The following is a 23,424-nucleotide window of genomic DNA, read 5'->3' as shown; positions in this document are numbered from 1 at the left end:
CAGTGAGACATTAAGAAGTATATAAATTGTATTATTTTTATGAAAATAACTGATCGTTTTGCTAGATAAGACCCTTCTTCCTCGGTTGGGATCATTTACAACCGCATTTTGGATCATTTGAAGCTGTATTTACACTGCATTTTGGAAGTTCAAAATCGGGGCACCATATCAGTCCATTATATGAAGAAAAATCCTGAAATGTTTTCCTCAAAAACAATTTCTTTATGGCTGAAGAAAGAAAGACATGAACATCTTGGATGACAAGGGGTGAGTACATTATCTGTCAATTTTTGTTCTAGAAGTGGACTTCTCCTTTAACAGGCTATAAAAATGATCTGTCAGGTATTTTGAGTTAAAAGTTTACATAGACACTCTGGGGACATCAGAAACTTATATTACATCTCGTAAAACGGGCATTACAGGTTGCCCCTAAATTGTTTTTGTGGCTGAATCCATTTTGGTTTCATTAAATGATGACAAGCAAATCAGAAAATTTTTAACTTGCATAAAATTACAAAAATTTCCCCATTTATAATTTACTATACACTACCATTAAATACACTGTCATCAAAGAGTTTGGGGCTGTTTTTTAAAGGATTAGTTTACTTCCAGAACAAAAATGTATAGATGATTTACTCACGCCTTTGTCACCCAAGATGTTCATGTCTTTCTTTCTTCAGTCGTAAAGAAATTGTATTTTTTAATGAAAACATTTCAGGAATTTTTCCATATAGTGGACTGCTATGGTGCCCTCGAATTTGATCTTCCAAAATGCAGTTTAAATGCAGCTTCGAAGGGCTCTAAATGATCCCAGCCGAGAAAGAAGAGTCTTATCTAGTAAAACGATCTGTCATTTTCTCAAATAAATTAATATTTACACACTTTTTAACCACAACAGTTAGTCTTGTCTAGCTCTGCAATTTGCATCTGCATGCATCTGGTTCAAGACAGTTAGGGTATGTCGAAAAACTACCATCTCATTTTCTCCTCCAATTTCAAAATCATTCTACATCGCTGCTGAAGTACCGACCCAGTGTTTACAAAGTGAACATGCGAAGATGATCAAATGCCTATTTAAAAAAAAAAAGGTAAAACAGTGATGTAGGGTAAGTTTTTCAACATACCCTAACTTTCATGAATCGGACGTATGCACATCACAAAGCTAGACAAGACCAGCATTTGTGTTCAAAAAGTGTATAAATGTGACCAATCATTTCACTAGATAAGACCCTTCTTCCTCGGCTGGGATTGTTAAGAGCCATTTGAAGCTGCATTTAAGCTGCGTTTAAACTCGGGGCACCATAGAAGTCCACTATATGGAGAGAAATCCTGAAATGTTTCCTCAAAAAACAATTTCTTTACAACTGAAAAAGAAAGACATGAACATCTCGGATAACAACAGGGTGAGTAAATTATCTATAAGTTTCTGTTTTGGAAGTGAACTAATCCTTTAAATCTTTTAAATCTTAAATCTTTTTGTGGAATTTGAGACACATTTTAAAGGATTCTTTGATGAACAGAATCTTTAAAATAACTGCATTATTTTTTATCATTTTAGTGTCACTTTTAGTCAATTTAATTGTCCTGGCTTAAAATATAAACGTCTTTCATAACAAAATCTTAATGGCACAAGCTTTTGAACATGTATTCAAGTACATGAATAGTTTTTACTTGTTGGAAAATCATAATTACAGTACAGAGATGACATGAACAATCTTTGAATAGAATAGAATAGAACAGAATAGAATAGAATACCTAGCCTTATTCCCAGAGTCCATCAGGTCTTGAATGTCATTATATGATGTGACGGCGAGTTTGGACAAATCCTCTACATACGGGCCCAATAGTGGGTGCTCTCGCACACGTAAATTTCCTTTGTTTTTTGGGTTCAGAAGATCTCGTACCCTTTCACAGTAAATTTCCATATAACTAACCTGAAAGGATGAAAATAATAGACTGTTAAAAGCACAAAACATCATTACTAACACAATCTAATTGAATATTCAAACAAAAATTACATACAGAATTGACAACAAAAAAGTTCTAATATTGCTGAAGTGCTAATGACAGGCTTTCTTTTGACTAAATCTCACCTCCACAGAATAGGACATGTTGTTATCAGTATTGTTGTCATTAATCTTGGTGAAAAGGTCTTCACACAGCTGATGGTTTGAATGGAGGAGCGAAAAAGAAAAGAGACAGACATAATAAAAAGAGATTAGTAAGTGAATAATCATTTTCTTATTGTGTGTACTTGTCAGCTTGGTGTTTGACGTGTCATTTAATCCTGTTTGAATTGATCTTGTTCACACTGCCTGTGAATACATTATCATTTTCCTGTTTGTACAGCAATACCAATGTAAAGTGAGAGACAATATGTGCTTTAGACACACAAAAAGGCCACTTTTGCAGCTGAAAATTGGTAAAAGTTCTTAAACTGATATTTATTTTACCAGTGGAATAATCCCCTGCTGGTCCTTTTCCTGTCTGCCCATCATGGTGTAAGATTTACCAGCCCCAGTCTGGCCGTATGCAAAAATACAGACGTTGTAGCCTTCAAAGGCATGAAGTAACATTTCTTCTCCAATGTCTCTGTACACCAGCTGCTGGGAGGCATAGTTGATATCTTCTGGCTGTGGATAGATGAAGAAAAATATAGTATTTCACTTCAAGTAGTGCTGTTTCATTTCATTTTAATGTAGTTTTTTGAAGTATTTCTGACTTACCGAGGTATGTGACCAGTAGGAGAAATCAAAATTGAAGCTTTTGGTTTCTTTGGGTGCTTTAGGGTTGATGATGGCTGAAAGACAAGGAAAAGAATGGCAGAGAATGAGTAAGGTTAATAAAACATGTTGGAGATCCTGAGTGGACATCTAATACTCTGTTGTCAGCCACTAAATGGCCGCCACACAGTCAATAAATGCTGAGTCACTGTAGTTCGTCTAAACGGGTCCATGTGGATGTGCTTTAAAACCCTGCTGCTCTTATCAGCGCTTAATGAAAGTCAGCACAGGGAGGCAGGAATCACACCAGACAGTAATTATGTTCATTTGAATATGGTAATGGGTGTAAATGAAAATGACCTAGCAATAGGCATCTTCACAGGAAGATTTGCGTCAGCTGAACTTACGTAGACAAATTTAATGCTGTTTAGGTAAAAGGTTCATTAGTTAACACTGGTTAACTACTTTAGTTAACATGAATTAAGAATGAACAATACTTCCACACCATTTGGTCACACTTTATGTAAGGTCTAATTCTTGCTGTCAACAAACCATTAACTATGACTTTTGCCTCAATAAACTCTTAATTTGCTGCTCATTAATAGTAAGGTAGTTGTTAAATTTAGGTATTAGGGGTTGCAGAATATGTGCTTTATAAGTACTAATAAACAGCCAGTATGTTAATAATAGGCATGCTAAAAAGCAACTATTTAATAGTGAGAATTGGTCCCTATACTAAATGTTAACCACCATTTATTAATTTTAGTTAATGTGAATTTTAACATTTACTAACGCATTATTAAAATCACAAATTGTGCTTGTTAGCATTAGTTAATGCACTCTGAATTAACATGAACAAACAATGAACAACTGTATTTTTTATTAACTAACATTTAAAAAAGATGAATAAATACTGTAATAACTGTATTGCTCATTGTTTACTCATGTTAGTTAATGCATTAACTAACATTAACTAACGGAAGCTTATTGTAAAGTGTTACCGCTTAATAATTAGGGCTGTCAAATGATTAATCGCGATTAATCGCATACAAAATAAAAGTTTGAGTTTGCCTAATATATGTGTGTGTACTGTGTATAATTATTATGCATATATAAATACAAACACATTCATGTATATATTTAAGAAATATTTACAAGTATATGTATTTATTATATTTTTATATAATTTATATTATATATAACTAAAAATATTTTGTACATAACATATTTCTCTTAAATTTATACATTAATTTGTGCGCATTTATAAATACATAATTACACACATAAACAGTAAGCACTCATATATTAGGCAAACTCAAACTTTCATTTGCGATTAATCGTAATAATATAAAACAGAATTGTCAGTTGACTGTCCTTTCTTAATCCATATACAACACAGTTCAAAAGTTTGGGATCAGTAGGATATTTTTATGTTTTTCATTTAGGTCTTTTATGCAAGAAAAAAAGAATAGTAATATTGTGTAGTATTATTACAGTTTAAAATGATTTTTCTCTGTTTTTAGATATTTTAACGTAGTTAATTCTTACGATGGCTAAGCTGAATTTTCAGCAACGTCTTTAGTAACAAGATTCTTTAAAAATCTTTCTTCAAAAATATTTTTTATTATTATCAGTGCTGAATAGAGTTGTGCTGCTTAATATGTTTAGGAAACCATGATATGTTTTTTTTTTTTTTTAATTTTCTGATTAATAGAACGTTCAGAAAAACAGCATTTATTTGAAATAGCACATGTTTGTAACATTACAAATCCTTTACTGTCACCATTGATCAATGTAATGTATCCGTGCATAATATATACAGTATAAATATCTAAAAAAAATATATATATACATAGAACATACTGACCCCAAACTCCTGAATGGTCATGTATACTGTATATAGTAATCTGTGATTCAAACCTAAATTAAAATGCTAAATGCTATGATGTAAAATTAATAAGCTATATTAAAGATTTCTAGCTCACTATTAAAATTCTCGCTTCCACTGAAGCAGGAGATGCTTTGTGGAACATCTCAAATCATGATGGAAAACATGATCATCAGGTCTTACACAAATTTATGCAGCTTAAATGTTTATGGCATTAGATAAAGTGGGCAAATAATACTAAGAAATAAAAAAATAAAATAAAAAAAAATTCTGTAAATGGATTGTCTGTGAAGAGTTTTGTGTTTAAGAGAATGTGAAAAATAAAGATGAAAAGCAACATGAAGTGTTACCCAGCCATAAATGTCCTTCAGGAGTTCACATTTCATATAATCCTTGAGTGAGACACAAGTAAACATATTTAGTTTACAGTCCATCATTGATGTCTCAAGCATGGGACTCATCTCATGCTTTAAATATCTCTCTGGACAATTTCATCAATAATTCATAATAGAGTAGAAGTGAATAAAATAAGATGGGGGTGGTGGACACATACCAGAAGTTCTGTCACAGGAACAAGGTGAGCGGCTCTTTAAATATTTAAATACTGTGTTGTGATTGACAGGACTAAATGTACGTGCTTTTCCTTAACTTTCCTTTAGATGCCGAACAAAGAGTTTTCTTTGCACCATACTCCACAAGAAGTACTGCTTAAACACAGACAAAATAATACTCGGCACTTGAGAAAACTAGAACTACCCCACTAAAAATCTATATAAAATGAATGAACAGCTATTACATAAGAGAAATGCATTGCCAAAAATACTCTGCATCAAGGAGGAAACCATTTAAATGACTTGGTTTGTGTGACATGACTGTGCAATTTGCATCGACTTACAGAATAATAAACAGTCACTGAAATCATGTACCTGCATGTAAACTGTCATTATAATCATTTCCTGATGCTTATTAGTAGCTCAGAGCATCATTAGCGGAATGTCTTTCGTCAGTCTTACTCACAGTCAGCCCACACTCCACCACAGACGCTACAGTCAGGAGTCTGACAGGCAGCATGAGCTCTGACAGAACATACTGTCTCTGTTCTGAAATACATCTCAGCTGCCATATGGTAGGATGTGCAAGACCAAATGCCAAAACTGCATAAAAATAGCCCTTTAAGTAAACTGTATTAAATATTCTTAATCAACCATGAAGCAAAAGCCACAACAACCATGAAAAGGGCAGTCGAAGTACAGTACATGCTTGAGCAGCCATTACTGGACTGAGAAATTGAATTTATTTAGTTGGTATTGAGGAAAGCTTTTCTGAACACACACACACACACACACACAGTGGTATTTCACACATACATAACTAACAAAAAGACAACAAAAAGGCATAAGATAAATGTGATGAATTAAGTTTCCTTCAACCCACACAATGTGTTCTGACCTCAAAAAAGGGCAATTCATGAATGACCTTCAGAGAGTCAATAGGTTGAAAAGGATTTTCTGCACTAAGCAAACACTTATCTTGGTTCTCCAGGGAAACTCAGTCAATGAACAGAACACATTACACACTGTATTTCCCTGATCTATGTATTTCATTTTATGCACAATGCAATATGATCTAAATGGGGAATTGGCTAAAGTGATCATAATAAGCTCAAAATCCTTTACTAATAAAAAATATTGTAACATCTATCTATATATGAAGAGTTCAGATGCAAAACCAGCTAAAAGCCATCTCGGTCAAAAATGAGATAATGATACTGAGTGAATGCTCTCGACACATATTATATGTCCATCAAATAATTTTTCTTCAAACTTGCTAAAATAGCAGCCTCAGCTCAATCAGAAGTACCGGTACTTACATAGAAACCTATACATTTGAGCATTTTTTAAAGAAAGATGTCAGATGGATTTAGCTGGTTTTGCATCTGAACTCTTCATATATATATATATATATATATATATATATATATATATATATTAGTGTGCTGTCAAATTAGTGTGTGATTAATGCAGGTGATTAATTTTTACAGTTCAACGGTGTTAAAAATATTGAGGGTTGACCACCCCACTCACAACTGCTGCTTCTGCCTCTTTTTTTCTTGACAAGAAGTGTGTTTATTACAGAACGTCAGAGAACATCATTATGACAACATCAAACAGGAAACTTTTCAGATGCGCTTTCACTTCACTTCAGCGCCAGGCGCTAGTCAAAGGAGTGTGGAAACAGTACAGGTGACGAAGGAGCTTTAGTAAAACAATAGTGAACTGCCGTCAGATGAGATGTTGTCAAATTATGTAATTAAACAAAACTGTCCTGTTAGTCGTTATACTGTGCTTGTAGCACACGGCTAAATTGCAAGCACAAATATTAAACATTAAAGCGCAAAGCAGCAGCGGCAGCTCTTAAAGTAATAGCAGCCAAAAAACCTAATAACCCAGCTGCTGCGATGTCTGTTAATCAAAGAACAAGAGAAAAAAGAGGAAATCAATAACTTTTGTAGCTTTAGGGATTCATCTATATTTAATTTAGTATTTAGTGTTTGATAACTTAAAGGAGAAGTCCACTTCCAGAACAACAATTTACAAATAATTTACTCACTCGCTTGTCATCCAAGATGTTCATGTCTTTCTGTCTTCAGTCGTAAAGAAATTATGGTTTTTGAGGAAAACATTTCAGGATTTTTCTGCATATAATGGACTTCATTGGTGCCCGAATTTGAACTTCAAAAATGCAGTTTAAATGCAGCTTCAAAGGGCTCTAAACGATCCCAGCCGAGGAAGAAGAGTCTAGCGAAATGATCGGTCAATTTTTTTTTTTTTTTTTAAATACAAATTTGTATACTTTTTAAGCACAGAAGTTCATGTAGCACAGGCTCTGGGATGCGCGTCCACTGGTCGTTCTTGACTGATTCGTTCATTTTGAAAAAAATGACAGATCGTTTCACTAGAAAAGACCCTTCTTCCTCAGCTGGGATCATTTAGAGCCCTTTGAAGCTGCATTTAAACTACATTTTGAAAGTTCAAAATCGGGGCACCAATGAAGTCCATTATATGCAGAAAAATCCTGAAATGCTTTCCTCCAAAACCATAATTTCTTCATGAATGAAGACAGAAAGAACATCTTGGGTGACAAGGGGGTGAGTAAATTAGTTGTGAATTGTTGTTCTGGAAGTGGACTTCTCCTTTAATTCAATTTCTTTAGATTCCTACTTGCTGAAGGGCACCAGTAAATAATGGGTTTATGTGAAGATTGTTTTAAGTTCACTTAAATTAGAAGTTTAAAGTAATAAATGTTCAAATTGATTGCTCTCAGTTATACTGTAATGTTGAATGGCTACAGTTAATGGTTAAATATCAGGAAAAAATAAAGTTTTCTAGATATCAGTAATATTGATATTAGTGATACTCCCCTTCAGTCATTCAAAAATATTTATCAAACATTAAAAAATATGTTTTTATGTTGTTTATACATTAATTTGAATATTTTAATTTTAATTTTAAATGTGAAATATATAAAAGTATATTTAAAAACTTTAATGTTAGGTGGGATTAATCGTGATTAATTTAAGTAAAAATGTGTGATTAATTAGTTCATTTTTTGACACCACTAATACATATATGTTTTTCTTTGTGTGTGACATTGCTGCTGCATCAGCTGCTAATTTGGCCTTATTAATTAACCAGTAAACAAGCATTTAGACTGTTAAATGATTGGTTCGCCCACAACATGACAACTGTCATTAACTCACCCTCATGTTGTTACGAATTAAAACACATACTCAGACACACTTCAATTCATACAGTTAACAGCTTAATGAAGAGGAAGGCTTCATAGTTAAATCTAGCATACACATTCAGAAAAACCATGTCCACTGTTATAATACTGTCTCCAAAAGCCAAGGTTGCATAATGTAATTTTGTTCTTTAATAATGCAGGACTATTTCAGTTCTAAATGCTGTGAAGCCTAGAAATTTAACCAAAAAAGTTTCAGAACTTCATAGTTGCAGCACCACAGTTTCAGACACATATTTATGCATCTTTCTCTTTCTCTCTTTCACACACACACAGAGCTGCCAAGTAACAGAAGGACATGTCCTTGCATAATCCCTCCTGTAAATCCCTGTTCTACTTTTCATCTATATCATTCAAGCAAAGCTAATGTCTGAAAAGCAAAAAATCAATTCATCTGCTAACTAAAGCACACACTGGACAACTGACCTCCAAAAATTAGCAAGTCTAATTCATCTACCAATAAAACAAATGCCGTCTAAAAACAGCCTAAAATATCCTAATTATTTGGTTTTCTAATTCACCTCTCATTTTGCTCCTGTTGGAACCATCAGAACACATTTTAAACATGCGAATTTGAACATCACATACATTAAGCAACATCCTGCGGCCATGTTATACAACGCAGGAAGCCCAAATCTAAAATGGCCAACTGTACTTTAGGAGTCAGAGTGAAATAATTCATTCACTTGTGTCACTAAAAGGGACGGACCCTTTCACCCAGTCTATACATCCGTGTTTAACTGTCCCGAGGGCAGTTCAGTACCGGCTGTACATCAGAGTATATGAGTTATAATAATAGCACCGCATAGCCCACGGGACATCATGCGTCATTGGTACAGAAGCACTGCCATGTTACATCTACTCTTGCAAAGTTGTAAAAATGTGTTTGTATGTGTGTGTGCCAAATAGTCAGCCAGCTGAAGAAGGAGGAATGCTTTGAAAAGGGAATAAAATGTTTCTCTGCACCTGTTACAGTTAAAAACTAATTATTGTAACTAATAATTAATTAATTTTACCACAAGAGATGAATTTAAAATGAAAAAAAAGGTGTCAAATTAAAATAAGGTTGTTAACTTATTAAAAGTACCCTTTTTATATTTAATATTTACTATAAAGATAAAACTGACAAATTCATTGTGTACTTTAATACATTTTGATTTCAATATCAGGACTATGAAATAAACCATGCACAGCAATTTTTAAATTGTTGTTCTATTGTTATTTTATTGTCTTGTATTTTATTTTATTTCATTTTATTTATTTATTTATTGGATTAAAAGGAATACATGCAGTTTTTAAACCAAATATACATTTACATAAAAAGTAAAGGAAAGTAAATTTTACTTTTAGAATGAAATATCTTTTCAAATAAGTAACGCAAGTTTTGTTATTAAAAAACAAATAAGCAAGCCCAGCCCAGGTGACAGAAAAGGAACATAATGCATTATTTTCCATAAAAAAATAACAAAGTAACTCAATTACTTATTTGATGGACTAACACAATATTGTAATGCATTACTTTTAGAAAGTAACTTTCCCCAACACTGTGTGTGTTTGTGTGTGTGTGTATACAGTGTTGGGGGTAACGCATTACAAGTAATGTGAGTTACATAAAACTATGATAAAAACTAATGCAAAAGTAACATAATGCATTATTTTCCATAAAAAATAACACAGTTACTTATTTTATGGACTAACACAATATTGTAATGCATTACTGTTAGAAAGTAACTTTCCCCAACACTGTGTGTGTTTATACAGTGTTGGGGGTAACGCATTACAAGTAATATGAGTTACATAAGTAATGTGAGTTACGTAAAACTATTATAAAAACTAATGCAAAAGTAACATAATGCATTATTTTCCATAAAAAGTAACTAACGCAATATTGTTATGCATTACTTTTAAAAAGTAACTTTCCCCAACACTCTGTATGTGTGTGTGTGTAACTTACATAGTAATTCGAGTTACATAATCAGATTACTTTTTCAAGTAACTAGTAAAGCAACACATTACTTTTAAATTTAGAACTAAATATATTTTCAGATACATATTGCAAGGTTTTTTTTAATTAAAAAACAAAGTAAGCCTAGTCCAGGTGGCAAAAAGTAACGCATATGTAACATAATGCATTATTTTCCCTACAAAGTGACTAACACAATTAGTTACTTTTTTATGGAGCAACGCAATGCTGTAATGCATTACTTTTAGAAAGTAACTTTCCCCAACACTGTGTATATGTGTGTGTGTGTGTGTGTGTTTGTGCGTATATACAGGGTTGGGGTAACGCATTACAAGTAACGCAAGTTACGTAATCAGATTACTTTTTTAATGTAACTAGTAAAGTAAAAAGTAATGTTACTTTTAAATTTAGAACAAAATATCTTTTCAAATAGGTAACGCAAGTTTTTTGTTATTAAAAACAAATAAGCAAGCCCAGCCCAGGTGATAAAAACTAATGCAAAAGTAACGTAATGCATTATTTTCCATAAAAAGTAACTAAGTAATGCAATTAGTTACTTTTTTATGGAGTAACACAATATTGTAATGCATTACTTTTAGAAAGTAACTTTCCCCAAAATTGTGTATGCGTGTGTGTATACAGTGTTGGGGTAACGCATTACAAGTAACTCAAGTTACATAATCAGATTACTTTTTCAAGTAAAAAGAAAAGTAATGCATTACTTTTTTAATTTAGTATTAAATTGCATAAAATTTAAATAAATAGCGGTAGTTTTTTTTAATTATAAAACAAAGAAGCCTAACCCAGGTGAAAAAAAGTAATTCAAAAGTAACTAAATGCATTATTAAATGGAGTAACACAATATTGTAATGCACTGCTATTATTGGACACACCAATTCCTAATTCTTCCGTTTGTTTTCTTGTTTCATTATAGTGCAAAAGTGTTCATCGCTCAACATTGGGCTGAGTAAATGGCATTTATTTGACAGTCACTATGGTAGCGCTGATTGTAAGTGTTCTGTTGCTAGGAGCCAAGCAGGTCACATTCTGGAAACTGTGAAGGGTTTGGACTCCACTAACCAATCAAACCAATCAGTGCTAATGATGCTAACCCTTGAGATGCCACTGCTTGAATTATTCATAGCAGTCAGGGTATCTGATTTCATGCTCCTGATCTGTTATATTTCAGCATGAAGTAGGTTGTTAAAACACTTTTAATATATAAAGAGGTCAGTCATCAATAATGGTCTTGAATACCAAACTTCTTTCCTCTCCTCTCATCATCTCTTCTTTCCTCTTCTCTCAATAATGACAGTGATTCACATCCACCCTGCTCAGCAACGGTTACATCAGCGTCATGACTGAAGCGGTAAATGCTCAAACCTAATAAGGAGGAGGATTTTAATCACTTTTAATGCCCATGGGAGGACGTGGCGACTGCTGACGTTGGTGTAGTGAGATGGAGATTTTGGGATGCTGGGTTTTAGGTTTCATTGAGTATGAATGTGTATAACAGTATAACAGTGTGTACATCTATTAAAGGTCAAACAAAAGGACACAGTGAATGGTGATCTTATAATAAAAAACTCTTTTCCATTAAAGCTAGTTGACTGTATATCATTTTTATTATAGAGAGTTGAATATATATGATTTTCCATTATAGCCAGATGACTGCGCTCCATTTTTCCATTACACCCAGATGATCATGCATCAGACTTTAAATAATCAGTCTAATCTTAATGAAAACTGCCAAGGAAGGTGAAGACTACTTCACCAAGATGCATTAAAATACCTTAGTGAGAGGTATGGTGTGGTATCTACAGCACTGTTGTTTAAGACAGCTTCACACTCCATAGTTCTGTTGTGTGAGACACATTTCAGGCAAAATCATAAAATATTTATTTTACTGTAGAGAAAATCGGTAGTCCTTGCAGTCCAGTTAGTGTGACACGCTAACTGATGGTTGTTTGTTTTATTTTGCTTTGCTGATTAGAAATGATTTAGCTTTTTGAAAAGTACTTTTTGATCAGTTACTGTACAATGCTCATGATCGTTTTGTTTTGTGTTTTGTTTTGCTTTGGTTTGTTGATTGTGAAATAAAAAAAGTCAATTCCTCGACTGATTAGTGTAAAATGTATGGAAGGCTGTGTCTGCCACTGAATTTAAAAAAAAAAAGAAAAGGTAATTGCTTCTGAGCTTACATCTCGCAGTTCTGACTTTTTTTCTGATATAAACTCGCAATTGTGAGACATAAACACGCAATTCTGAGAAATAGTCACAATTCTAAAACCATAATTTCCAGCTATAAACTCACAATTCTGAATTTTTTCTCAGAATTGCGAATTTATCTCTCGCAATTGTGACTTTTTTGTCAGAACTGCGAGTTTATGTCTCGCCTTTCTGATTTAAAAACACACAATATCAAGTTATTAAGTCATAATTGTGAGATATAAACCTTGCTGAGACCTGAAAGCAAATTTTTTTTTTTTTCTCTTCAGAATTGGACTTTAATTGTGAGTTTATGTCTCACAATTCTGAGAAAAAAGTCAGAATTGCTAGAAAAAAAGTCAGAATTGCAGGAAAAAAGCCAGAAGAGTGTTTTTATCTCGCAATTCTGACTTATTTTCTCAGAATTGTGTGATATAAACAATTGGGAATCTATATCACGCAATTCTCAGAGAAAAAGTGTCACAATTTTGAGTTTATATCACGTAACTCTGAGGAAAAAAAAAAAGAACTGTGAGTTTATATCTCACAACTCTGACTTCTTTTCTCAGAATTGTGTGATATAAACAATTGGGAATTTATATCATGCAATTCTGAGAGAAAAAATAAAAATTTTGAGTTTATATTTCACAATTCTGACTTTATAACTAACAATGGTGAGTTTATATCTTGCAATTCTGACTTTATAACTCACAACTGGGAGTTTATATCATGTAACTCTGAGGAAAAAAATAAGAACTGTGAGTTCATATCTCACAATTCTGACTTCTTTTCGCAGAAGTGTGTGATATAAACAACCGGGAATTTATATCATGCAATTCTGAGAAAAAAAGTACAATTTTTAACTTTATATCTCACAAATCTGACAATATAACTCAAAACTGGGTGTTTACGTCACATAATTCGGAGAAAAAAAAAGTAAGAACTGCGAGTTTATATCTCATAATTGATAATATGATAATATGATATAAACAATTGGGAATTTATATCATGCAATTCTCAAATTTTGCATTGCGGTCATGCTGTTCAATTGCTCCTTTGTGCTGTCAACAGAACTACTGGGACCAATGTCTTGCCTGAAATGTCTATTGCACATTCTAAAGGAAAGGTCAATGACGTTACACAGTGTACCATGCCTTTTACCCAAGATCTCACTGGGATGAAATAGCAAATAACATCCATAAAGGACCATAAAAATAGCACAGCTTTAGCTTAATCAAAGTTCTAGATTCCGTTAAAGTCTGAAGACACCATTTCCATGCGCTCCAGTCTCAGTCAACAAAAAGAAGGGAATTCTGGGAGTGATGTGATCAGGGGAGCATCGTTTAGTGCTTTGATGGCAACACAGCAATCGGATTCTCTTAAACTCTTAGCTAAAACCTCTCCATTACCATAATCATACAGAGTCATCAAAAGCATAATTTTTTTCTTCTAAATGGACATATACCACATGTATAAATACCACAGTATCACTGAGAACATCACACAGAATTTACAGCAACACTAAAACTGATGAAATCCCACGTCAGTGAAGCCTTTTTGCTGTTAGAAACCATTAGACAGAATCTTACATTAGTTTCCTCACAGGAACCAGAGCTAAAATCTTCTGTGGCTTAGTAATGAGACAATTTCCTACGAAAAGGAAACTCTTTTATAAGAACCTAAAGGCCTGTGTGAGCGGCCCAATGGTGCCTCGGCAAAGGCAGGGTGGCTTAAACCAGTCAGAGCTGTCAATCACTCAGCTTTCCACCATTCTACAGCTTTGTGGGAACTCAGCTATTGACCCATCTCAAGCTGGCAGCGGTGACAAAGCAGCCAGCGTGGAGCACAAAAGACACTCTCAGGCCTCAGACTCCCACTAACAACCAGTTATTTACACCCTTAGATTGAGACTGGGACTGGCCGCTCTCCAAATTACTGCTGGCTAGAAAGGCTCTTTCATGACATCATCGACCCTCTTGCCATACACCAAGTCTACTTAAGAAAGTAGCAAAGCACAGCAACCTACAAAACAATTCAGAAAGATGTGTGCTTGCATTTTTAGGTTCTGTGACTCTAGTAAAGTGCCGTACAGAATGCATTCACAAAGCCGTAACTCTACGTACACAACAAAGGAGGTCAAACATGTTAAGTAATTGAATGTTTCTCACATTAGATTTTGAATAGATCTCTACCATTATGCCACTCCGCTGGGCCTTTATACGGGTCGGTTGAAGCAGCCCGGCGATTGTGTCGAGGGCTTTGAAAGGACGTCTTTGAGTGGCTCTGAATAGCCACAGGCAAACCACACAAGCTGTCTGTGCAGGTAATCTTGCATTTCAAATAATTGCTATGCTGTGCGCTGGCTTACAGCATTGCTGTGCTGAGACAATATATCACAAAGGCGGTCAGGTTAGAGACTCAGATGATGGGGAATATATGAGACAGCTGTTTTTATTTATAATCCAATCAAAAAACCAAAAAAAAATAGCACACACCATGAAAAAAACAACAACAACTTGAAGTAGACACTAAAGATCAATCCTTACTTATCTAAGACAAGTAATGCACATAACATCTGGCAAACTGGAATGTACTCATTAAATGTATACATTTTTCATGATCTTGTTTTTACATAAAATTTCTTATGTAATATTAATCAAACTTGTTTTAATTAGGCACTGCCAGCTGTGCATTTGAATGCACCTAAAATGTTCAACTTAGCAATGCATCAGGAAGATGTGTTAAGGTTTTAGGTATGCCAGAATTAATTTGTAAATGGTTAGAGTAAAGTAGACAGATTGAGAAGTGAACTTAATGTCTAATGCAAAAAATGTCAAATAGACCAGGCTGGACTCATTAGTATTCAAAGATGTTCATGTATAATCATATTTACACACTTATTTGTATGTTTGGATATATGCTAAAAACATGTCAATAATCAGACATACTGAGAATATGGAAAAAAAAAGGTATTACTATATTACAGTGTCCTTGTTACACTTGTGTCCTTAATATGGTAATAACAGTAAATGTGGGGAAACTACAAGAAACTAACCCTAAACCAAACCCGATTTCTAACTATAACTCTATAGTCAGCACATGTAAATTAATATTACTCAGTTATTAATTGTATAATTACACTGTATCAAGAACACTCTCTTTCTCTATATGTACATATTATATAACTTTATAATTTATAAATACAGTCTTAAAAATAAAGGTGCTTCACGATGCCATAGAAGAACATTTTTTGTCTAAACGGCTCCATAAAGAACCTTTAACATCTGAAGAACCTTCAAGGTTCATCTCAAGAAAGAGATGAGTCTTTAAGGAATCTTTGACTGAATGGCAAAAAATGATTCTTCTGTTGCATCTCTGTAAAGAACCTTTTAAAGCACCTTTATTTTTAAGAGTGCATATAATATATAATTTAAGTTACAACATACTATTAAATAGATATTTTCCCATTACTGCTGAATTAATGGCAGATGTGATTTTTAACATATTGTTAGAGCTGTGATGTTCATCTCTAACTATTAATGATCTGACAGCAGAGTTACTTGCACAATCCATTTACAATGACAGTAAGTGTTTCTACTGCTTTTGATGGCTCATTTCGCCATTGTTCGAGGTTCACAGTCTTCATCCATTAAACAAATAACTGGGTGTATTAGGGCTTTTATCCTCACTGTTCCTCACAGAACAATGTCATATTTACAATATGCACCACTGCCTCAGTCTTACAACAAAAATATCTTCTGCAACATGGCTTCCAGATTTGCCAGACCCATCTCCTTCATAAACCCTTGACCTAGGCTGTACAACAATACTGTGGTGTTATATTACATCTGCTATCATCAGGACCTTTTTGTATGTGCACTTTGTTTTTAGACAAAGGTATAACAAATGACATACGGCTTTGTACTGCAGATTCTTTTGACCCATTCTAGTTTTTGACTCAATATTTGATGCAAATATCAACACTTTAACAAAACTACCTCAGGTAGAAAGACGATGGTGGACACTTTGTTTTTCTGAAGCCAACACAAGGTGGAAAGGCGGAAGCTAAATTAGGCCAAACTCTAAATATTTCACAAGCTCTCATCCATTATTGACCAATGGCTTCGCCCAGCCGAGCAGATTAGAAATCAAATCTCTCTCCAGTCAACCTTCAGTTCCCTCAATTCTTCGAGAACATTCACACGCTTAGAATCAAGAAGTCTTGTGCTTCATGATGACATTATTAAAAATTAGTACAATGTAAAGTATAGCAATATCCCAATTCCAATTTAAAATAATATTCATAATATATCTAACCCCTCTGTAACATTCAAGAGTACACTACAGGATAAAGAAAAAGAATAATAAAGGGAAAACCAGGACTAGTTTAATCACTTTTTTCAGGGTACATTTAACTTTTGCAAGGTAATAGGCACATATGTTAATGTCTTGGCTGCAAAAACAATTACTGTCCGGGAAAAAGGAACAGTTTATTAAACACTAAGTGACCTTAAAAAAAAGAAATGTTTCGAAAGCACCAAATCAACATATTAGAATGATTTCTGAAAGATCACGTGGCACTGAAGACTGAACACACCAAAAAAGTCATCTATGCCATCACTGGAATAAATTACTTTTTAAAATATATAAAAATCTAAAACAGTTATTTAAATTTTAATACTACTACTGTATTTTTGATCAATTAAATGCAGCATTGGTGAGCATAAGAGACTATTTGTGACCTGTGCTGGCAAAATGAGTTATTTTGAGTTTTGAATTTTCAATTAAAATACTTTTAAAATGATATATGAGTTACTGGAATCGGATAAAATGTGACTGAGCTACAACCGAGGTCAATAGTTGATAGAGCCAGCAAAGTACATTTTGGGAAAAATCTAAATAAAGTTTTCTGAAGGTTCCAAATGAAAATCACCTAGTAACGTTGCATCTTTTCCTCAATTTCCTTTCTTAATGATCAGTACTATACTAAAAATCACAATATATCTATTTTAATATAACTTTTGAACAGCAATGTAAATGTAAACTCCCATTAAGAAATGACACAACTTAAAACACAAAACAATTAATGAAACAATTGAAACTCTTTTTTAAATTAAAATTTATACATCATCTGAAAGCTGAATAATTAAGCTTTCCACTGATGTACGGTTTGTTAGGATAGGGCAATTTTCTGGCTGAGATACAACTACTTGAAAATCCGGAATCTGAAGGTTCCAAAGCAAAATCACCTAGTAACGTTGCATCTTTTCCTCCATTTCCTTTCTTAATGATCATTACTATATTAAAAATCACAGTATATCTATTTTTTCTGTTGTTAGAATTAAGAACAGATGCAAAAATAATAAATAAATATAAGAAACAAGTGTATACTGTATTTTTTCCATTTTACATCTAAACAAAAGCATTAAGAAACAAATAATCAAATGTAAAAATCACTATAGTGTGTTCATTACAAATAAATTGATTCTTAAAAATTCAAAAGCAATTCAATTAAGTGCAGCGAGTGATTCCCTCTTTTTTCATTGTTAGATTAACATTAATGTGACAGATAATGTTACACATCCGATGTTTTGCCCCAAAATTTCCCCACACGTTCACCTGTGTATACATTTATATATATTGGGATTGCACGCCGTCTGTGTCATATGCAGGTGCTTCGGATGACATTCAGCCCAAAAAGTAAGCAGAGAAAAGGTAGACCTACTGTTCAGAAAACTTACAAATAAAGATCATTTTAGATGTTCAATTACAATTTGGAGCATTGGGATCGCTAGCTGAGGGCTTAATGAACTAATTTTTGTGAAAACCTCTTATTTTACAATTTGTTTTGTTTTTGTTTTTTTTTTGGCCGTTGCTCAAAATTAGCCTGTGTGCATTCTGACTCATTTTGCCAGCATGGGTCACATTTTAGTGACCCAAACTTTTGAACAGTATTGTAAATGTAAACTGCCATTAAGAAATTACACAATTTAAAACACAAAACAATTAATGAAACATACAAGAATCATGTTCAAAATTAAATAAAAAAAACTAATAAATCTGCTTTATATAATATGTGACCCTGGACCACAAAACCAGCTTTCCATTGATGTATGGTTTGTTAGAATAAGATAATATTTGGCCGAGATACAACTACTTCAAAATCTGGAATCTGAGAAAAAAAAAAAAAAAAAAAAAATGTCCTTTAAAGTTGTCCAAATTAAGCTCTTAGCAATGCATATTACTAATCAAAAATTAAGCTTTGATAGATTTACAGTAGGAGATTTACAAAAAATCTTCATGAAACATAATCTTTAAACATCCTAATGATTTTTACCATAATAGAAAAATCGATAATTTTGACCCATACAATGTATTTTTGGCTATTGCTACAAATATGACTGGTTTTGTGGTTTAGGGTCACATATAGTTGACCCCCGGCTTTATGTATGCCAGTATGCCAGACACACACACACACACACACAAACATATCTTCGCCCTCATCTAATCATTTAAGATGTCTTGAATTTATGTTCCTTTACAACACAATGTCCTTGACAAGAAAACAATGTCTCCTCATTAGCGTCTTTGAAAATGTCCACTCACCCTACCAGCTAAACAACTGGTTGCCTAACAAGCTTCAAAACCGGCAAACCAAAATCGATCACTAGCAATTACAGCTGTAGTGCTTGTTGACATTGCTGCTTGTCAGTTGTGATAAGTTCATTGCAACCTCCCTCAATTTTTTTCTCTGTTTTAATATCTCTCAATTTCTGTAGCCGCATTAGATTAATGACCGACTATGAAATTAATGTCGGACCAGATTTACTGGTGAGTTTATTCGCCCCCAGTCCACTGATCAGTTAACTACTATCCCACATCATCTCAAAATGGCTGGCCTTATGAAATCCGTCCAGATGAGGTCAAACACTCAGACAGGGCCCATAAAAACACAACACACGTATGCGAAAACAACATTAAGACACACAGTAAAAGCCATGCTCTATAAACTTGAGTGTTTTGAGTATTTTTAGCAATTTAACGGCTGTTTGGGAAGGGAAGCACAGGGGCTCAGGTGTACTTACTGGTTGTGTTTCCTGACATCTGGATGATGCACTTGGACTCTTTACTCATCTCACGAGAGTTGAAGGGACGGACCCTCACCGCCACCTTCACCGAGGCCCCTGCCATGGTGCCTCTGTGTGTGTGATAAAAGAACTCTTTTAAAAGTCCAGGTCACTGCTCACACCTGCAAAGAGAGAAATGAAACATTATGACAGATTAAAAAAAAAAAAGAAGATCTATATCTGTAGTATCTATATCTAGATACATAGAATAAGATAAATATACAGTATATTCATCTATGTGCGGAACTTCTGAAACAAAGAAAGGATGTTACTCCTTTTGTAGCTCCATTACTCTATATGAGCAGCAAAATATTGATTTAGACGTTCTCAGTTGGAAATTGAATTACACCTACTTTCGGGAAGGCTGTAAATCTTAGTTGCCTATCACCATAGCAACTATGAGTATGATTTCTGCTGTATCTATACAGAAATGACAGGCATGACAAGCAAAAACAAGATTTCAGTGGCGACTTACGACGGGGTTAAACAATAAATCTAAAAACGTTCAATATTTCAATGTTCATATCAAACAGGAAGACTCTGTTTATATGACCTCACCGTAAAAGGATCATGCACGGTCAGCTACTGATCTAGAGAGATACTCTGCCCGGCAGCAACAAAAGAATTGCACGGCTGGCTAAATGTCAGTACGCTTCCTAGGATTACAATAACAGATAACAGAGCTGGCTGCCACAAACTCTGAGTCCAGCTCAGCCTCCTAGTCGGAGCAAAATGGAGGTACAATTAATGTGTCAGGGAAGATTTATGACCTATACGCCTCAATCTTGTTTTCAACTAGTTCTGCTTGTGTTTATAAATGTGTTTGCTTCAGTAACTAAGAGGTTTATTTGAATAAATGTAGAAGAGCTCATATTGCGAGCTCATGTGAGCTGCATTCTGCGTTTTTCAATTAGACTAACATCACGCTGAGTCACATTCTGGTGTGTCGGAGTGGGTTCAGTCTCTCTCATTACTCTCCAAATACTTAGGCTACTTGACGTGAACCTCAAAGGCAGTCACTGAGTTATTGAAAAGTATGAAATTGATTTCATTGTATATGTATTGTGACTGGCATGTTAATGAATCAACCAATTCACTTTCAACAATTTGTGATTAACCTGAATAAATATTGTCATGGAACCTAAAAAATGCACTTCATGTGGTAATATATAAATGAATTGGTTTTATTCAAGTCGAAATTATTATTTAACAAGCCTTTCTTAATTGTTACACCACTGACAGTAATGTCAGTGCCTTAAATGGATAGTTCACCCATAAATAAGGAGATGCTTAGTTAGTTTACCAACTTTCATCAAAATGTCTGTTATGTTTCACACAGGAAAGAAATTCATACAGGTTTGGAACAACACGAGGGTGAGTAAATGATGACAAAAGGTTAATTTTTGGGTAAAATGTCCCTTTAAAGCACTGCTTTTACTTAATCTGACCCTTGAAAATGACTGTCATTGGTGTAACAATTAAGTAAGACTTGTTAAATAATATTTTTGACTTGAATATAACCAGTTAGTTTACATATTATCACATAAAGTAAGTTTGAAATGACTTGAGGTTGAGTAAATGATGACAACATTTTCATTTTTGGGTAACCTGTCCCTTTAAGAAACTGTTTTTACTCGATCTGATCCTTGAAAATTACTGTAATTAGTATAACAATCAAGTAATACTTGTTAAATAATATTTTTGACTTAAATATAACCAGATAGCTTACAGATTTTCACATTAAGTAGGTTTGGAAGGACATGAGGATGAGTAAATGATGACAAAAATTTCATTTTTGGGAGAACTGTCCCTTTAAAAATCTGTTTTTACTTGATCTGATCCTTGAAAATTACTGTAATTAGTGTAACAATTAAGTAATACTTGTCTTGAAAATGACCGTCAGTGGTGTAACAATTAAGTAAGGCTTGTTAAATAATCTTTTTGACTTGAATATAACCAGTTAGTTTACATTTTATCAAATAAAGTAGGTTTGGAACAACATTAGGGTGTGTAAATGATGACAAAAATTTTATTTTCGGGTGAACTGTCCCTTTAAGTCACTATTGTTACTTGATCAGATATTTGAAAATTACTGTCATTGGTGTAACAATTAAGTACGATTTGTTAAATAATATTTTTGACTTAAATATAATCAGTTAATTTATTAAAGTACGTTTGGGCAACATTATGGTGAATAAATGATGACAACATTTTCATTTTTGGATGAACTGTCTCTTTAAGGCACTGCTTTTACTCGATCTGACTCTTTAAAATGACTGTCATTGGTGTAACAATTAAGACTTGTTAAATAATATTTTCAACTTTAATGTAACCACTTAGTGTACATATTATCATAAGAAGTTGGTTCGGACCTTAACAGAATTGAAATTTTTGGGTGAACTACGCCTTTAAAGTAATATTTTACAGTGTAGATCATAAATCGATAACAGAATAAATCCATAACGGCCATTGCGCTGTAAAGAAATCTACATAAATCATTCATTTGCGTGAAATCTTAAATAGAATATAGTGCTATTAGAGCACAGTGAGAATTATACGCAATTTCATATGTGCGTGTTGCCAGCAGTCACTATATTTTTCCTGCTACCATATTAATTAAAAATTAAAAATAATAAAAAAAACAGTATAAATGATCATTCTTTCTCCGTTCTCTGGTATATTCTCGAATCGTGATTCATTAGATCAATCCTGAAGACATTACTGTGTGGCTGCAAGGCTGAGACAATGAATGACAGTGCATTTATCCCGCCCGCACTTAAAAATATGTACACAAGGACAGATGACCATTTATGACAAACAACATCTGTTCCAATACTCAATAAAAAAACACTTCTCTGTCATAATAATAATGTCTGGATTTGTTGACAGGCTCTAAATGGCCGCACCCCACAGCAGTCCCACCCCGGTGACCCAACACCAAATAAACAGACAGAGCCTCATTAATACTGCATTGTCCTCTAGAACACGCTAACAATGAAAAAAACTCTTACCTTTACAATGGTGATCCTGTGATGCTCTCAGCTATTGACTCTACAGATCAGCTCCCACTACTGCCTCTTGTGCTGGCTTCTCAAATACTCTTTTTTGAGCTCTTCCTCTGATATGTCGAAAACAATTTGCTTTTCCCTCTGTTTAACAGAAGGTCCTTTATTTGTTCCAGCGAGGTGGAGCTGGATGCCCGGTGAGGCCTGTTTGTGAGGAGGAAGGCTTCTTGGAGGAGAGATCTTTGAGTGCTCTGTAATGTAGAAGCCAAAATGGCTCTGCTGCCTGCCTAGAGCAGTGATGCTGAGACTGACTGAACCAGTGACATCATCACTGAGGAAGGCAGTAGCATCAGTGCAGTAGAGAGGAAGAGAGAGAGAAAGGGGGAGGAGAGAGGGGGGTGAGGGGGATGGGGATTAGATTCCCCGCGGAGTACGGTGCACACACACACTCACGCACAAACATGGCTCAACATAACATGAGATTCAGTGGCTAATGCCGGACTGCATGTGTGCGGTGTGTCAAAAGAAGGCAAGTAAATTAAATAACAAAATAACATTTAATATTTATACGAAGTCAGCTCTGATCATTTTGATTTATTCACGTGAATAGGACACTTAAAGAAAATGATATCAGTATCTTTATGAAATATGCATTACAGAATAAAATGTTGGGTTTCTTTTAATGGTTAATGTTTATGCAAATTTA

General features: G+C 34.0%; 1 protein-coding gene across 24 annotated transcripts in view; it reads right to left on the bottom strand.

The window, feature by feature from the left end:
* kif1aa (kinesin family member 1Aa) overlaps positions 1 to 23,041 on the bottom strand; it is an 87,057-nt gene extending 64,016 nt beyond the window's left edge. For 14 of the 24 annotated variants that reach the window (XM_051111626.1, XM_051111628.1, XM_051111629.1 and 11 more), the window contains exons 1-6: positions 22,725 to 23,041; positions 19,672 to 19,835; positions 2,727 to 2,800; positions 2,454 to 2,633; positions 2,094 to 2,162; positions 1,756 to 1,934 (exon numbers count right to left, since the gene is read on the bottom strand). In XM_051111626.1, coding sequence (XP_050967583.1) covers positions 1,756 to 1,934; positions 2,094 to 2,162; positions 2,454 to 2,633; positions 2,727 to 2,800; positions 19,672 to 19,777 — 608 coding nt within the window. In that variant the 5' untranslated portion in view covers positions 19,778 to 19,835; positions 22,725 to 23,041. The remainder of the gene's footprint in view (positions 1 to 1,755; positions 1,935 to 2,093; positions 2,163 to 2,453; positions 2,634 to 2,726; positions 2,801 to 19,671; positions 19,836 to 22,724) is intronic. The other 10 variants (XM_051111641.1, XM_051111642.1, XM_051111643.1 and 7 more) reach the window with 1 other exon arrangement.
* Between the last annotated feature and the right edge of the window lie 383 nt (positions 23,042 to 23,424).

The sequence above is a fragment of the Labeo rohita genome, chromosome 6, assembly GCF_022985175.1.
Source record: "Labeo rohita strain BAU-BD-2019 chromosome 6, IGBB_LRoh.1.0, whole genome shotgun sequence".
In the NCBI taxonomy this organism is placed as follows: Eukaryota; Metazoa; Chordata; class Actinopteri; order Cypriniformes; family Cyprinidae; genus Labeo; species Labeo rohita.
Note: the sequence above shows the minus strand (reverse complement) of the source record. Positions and strands in the feature narration are given on the sequence as shown.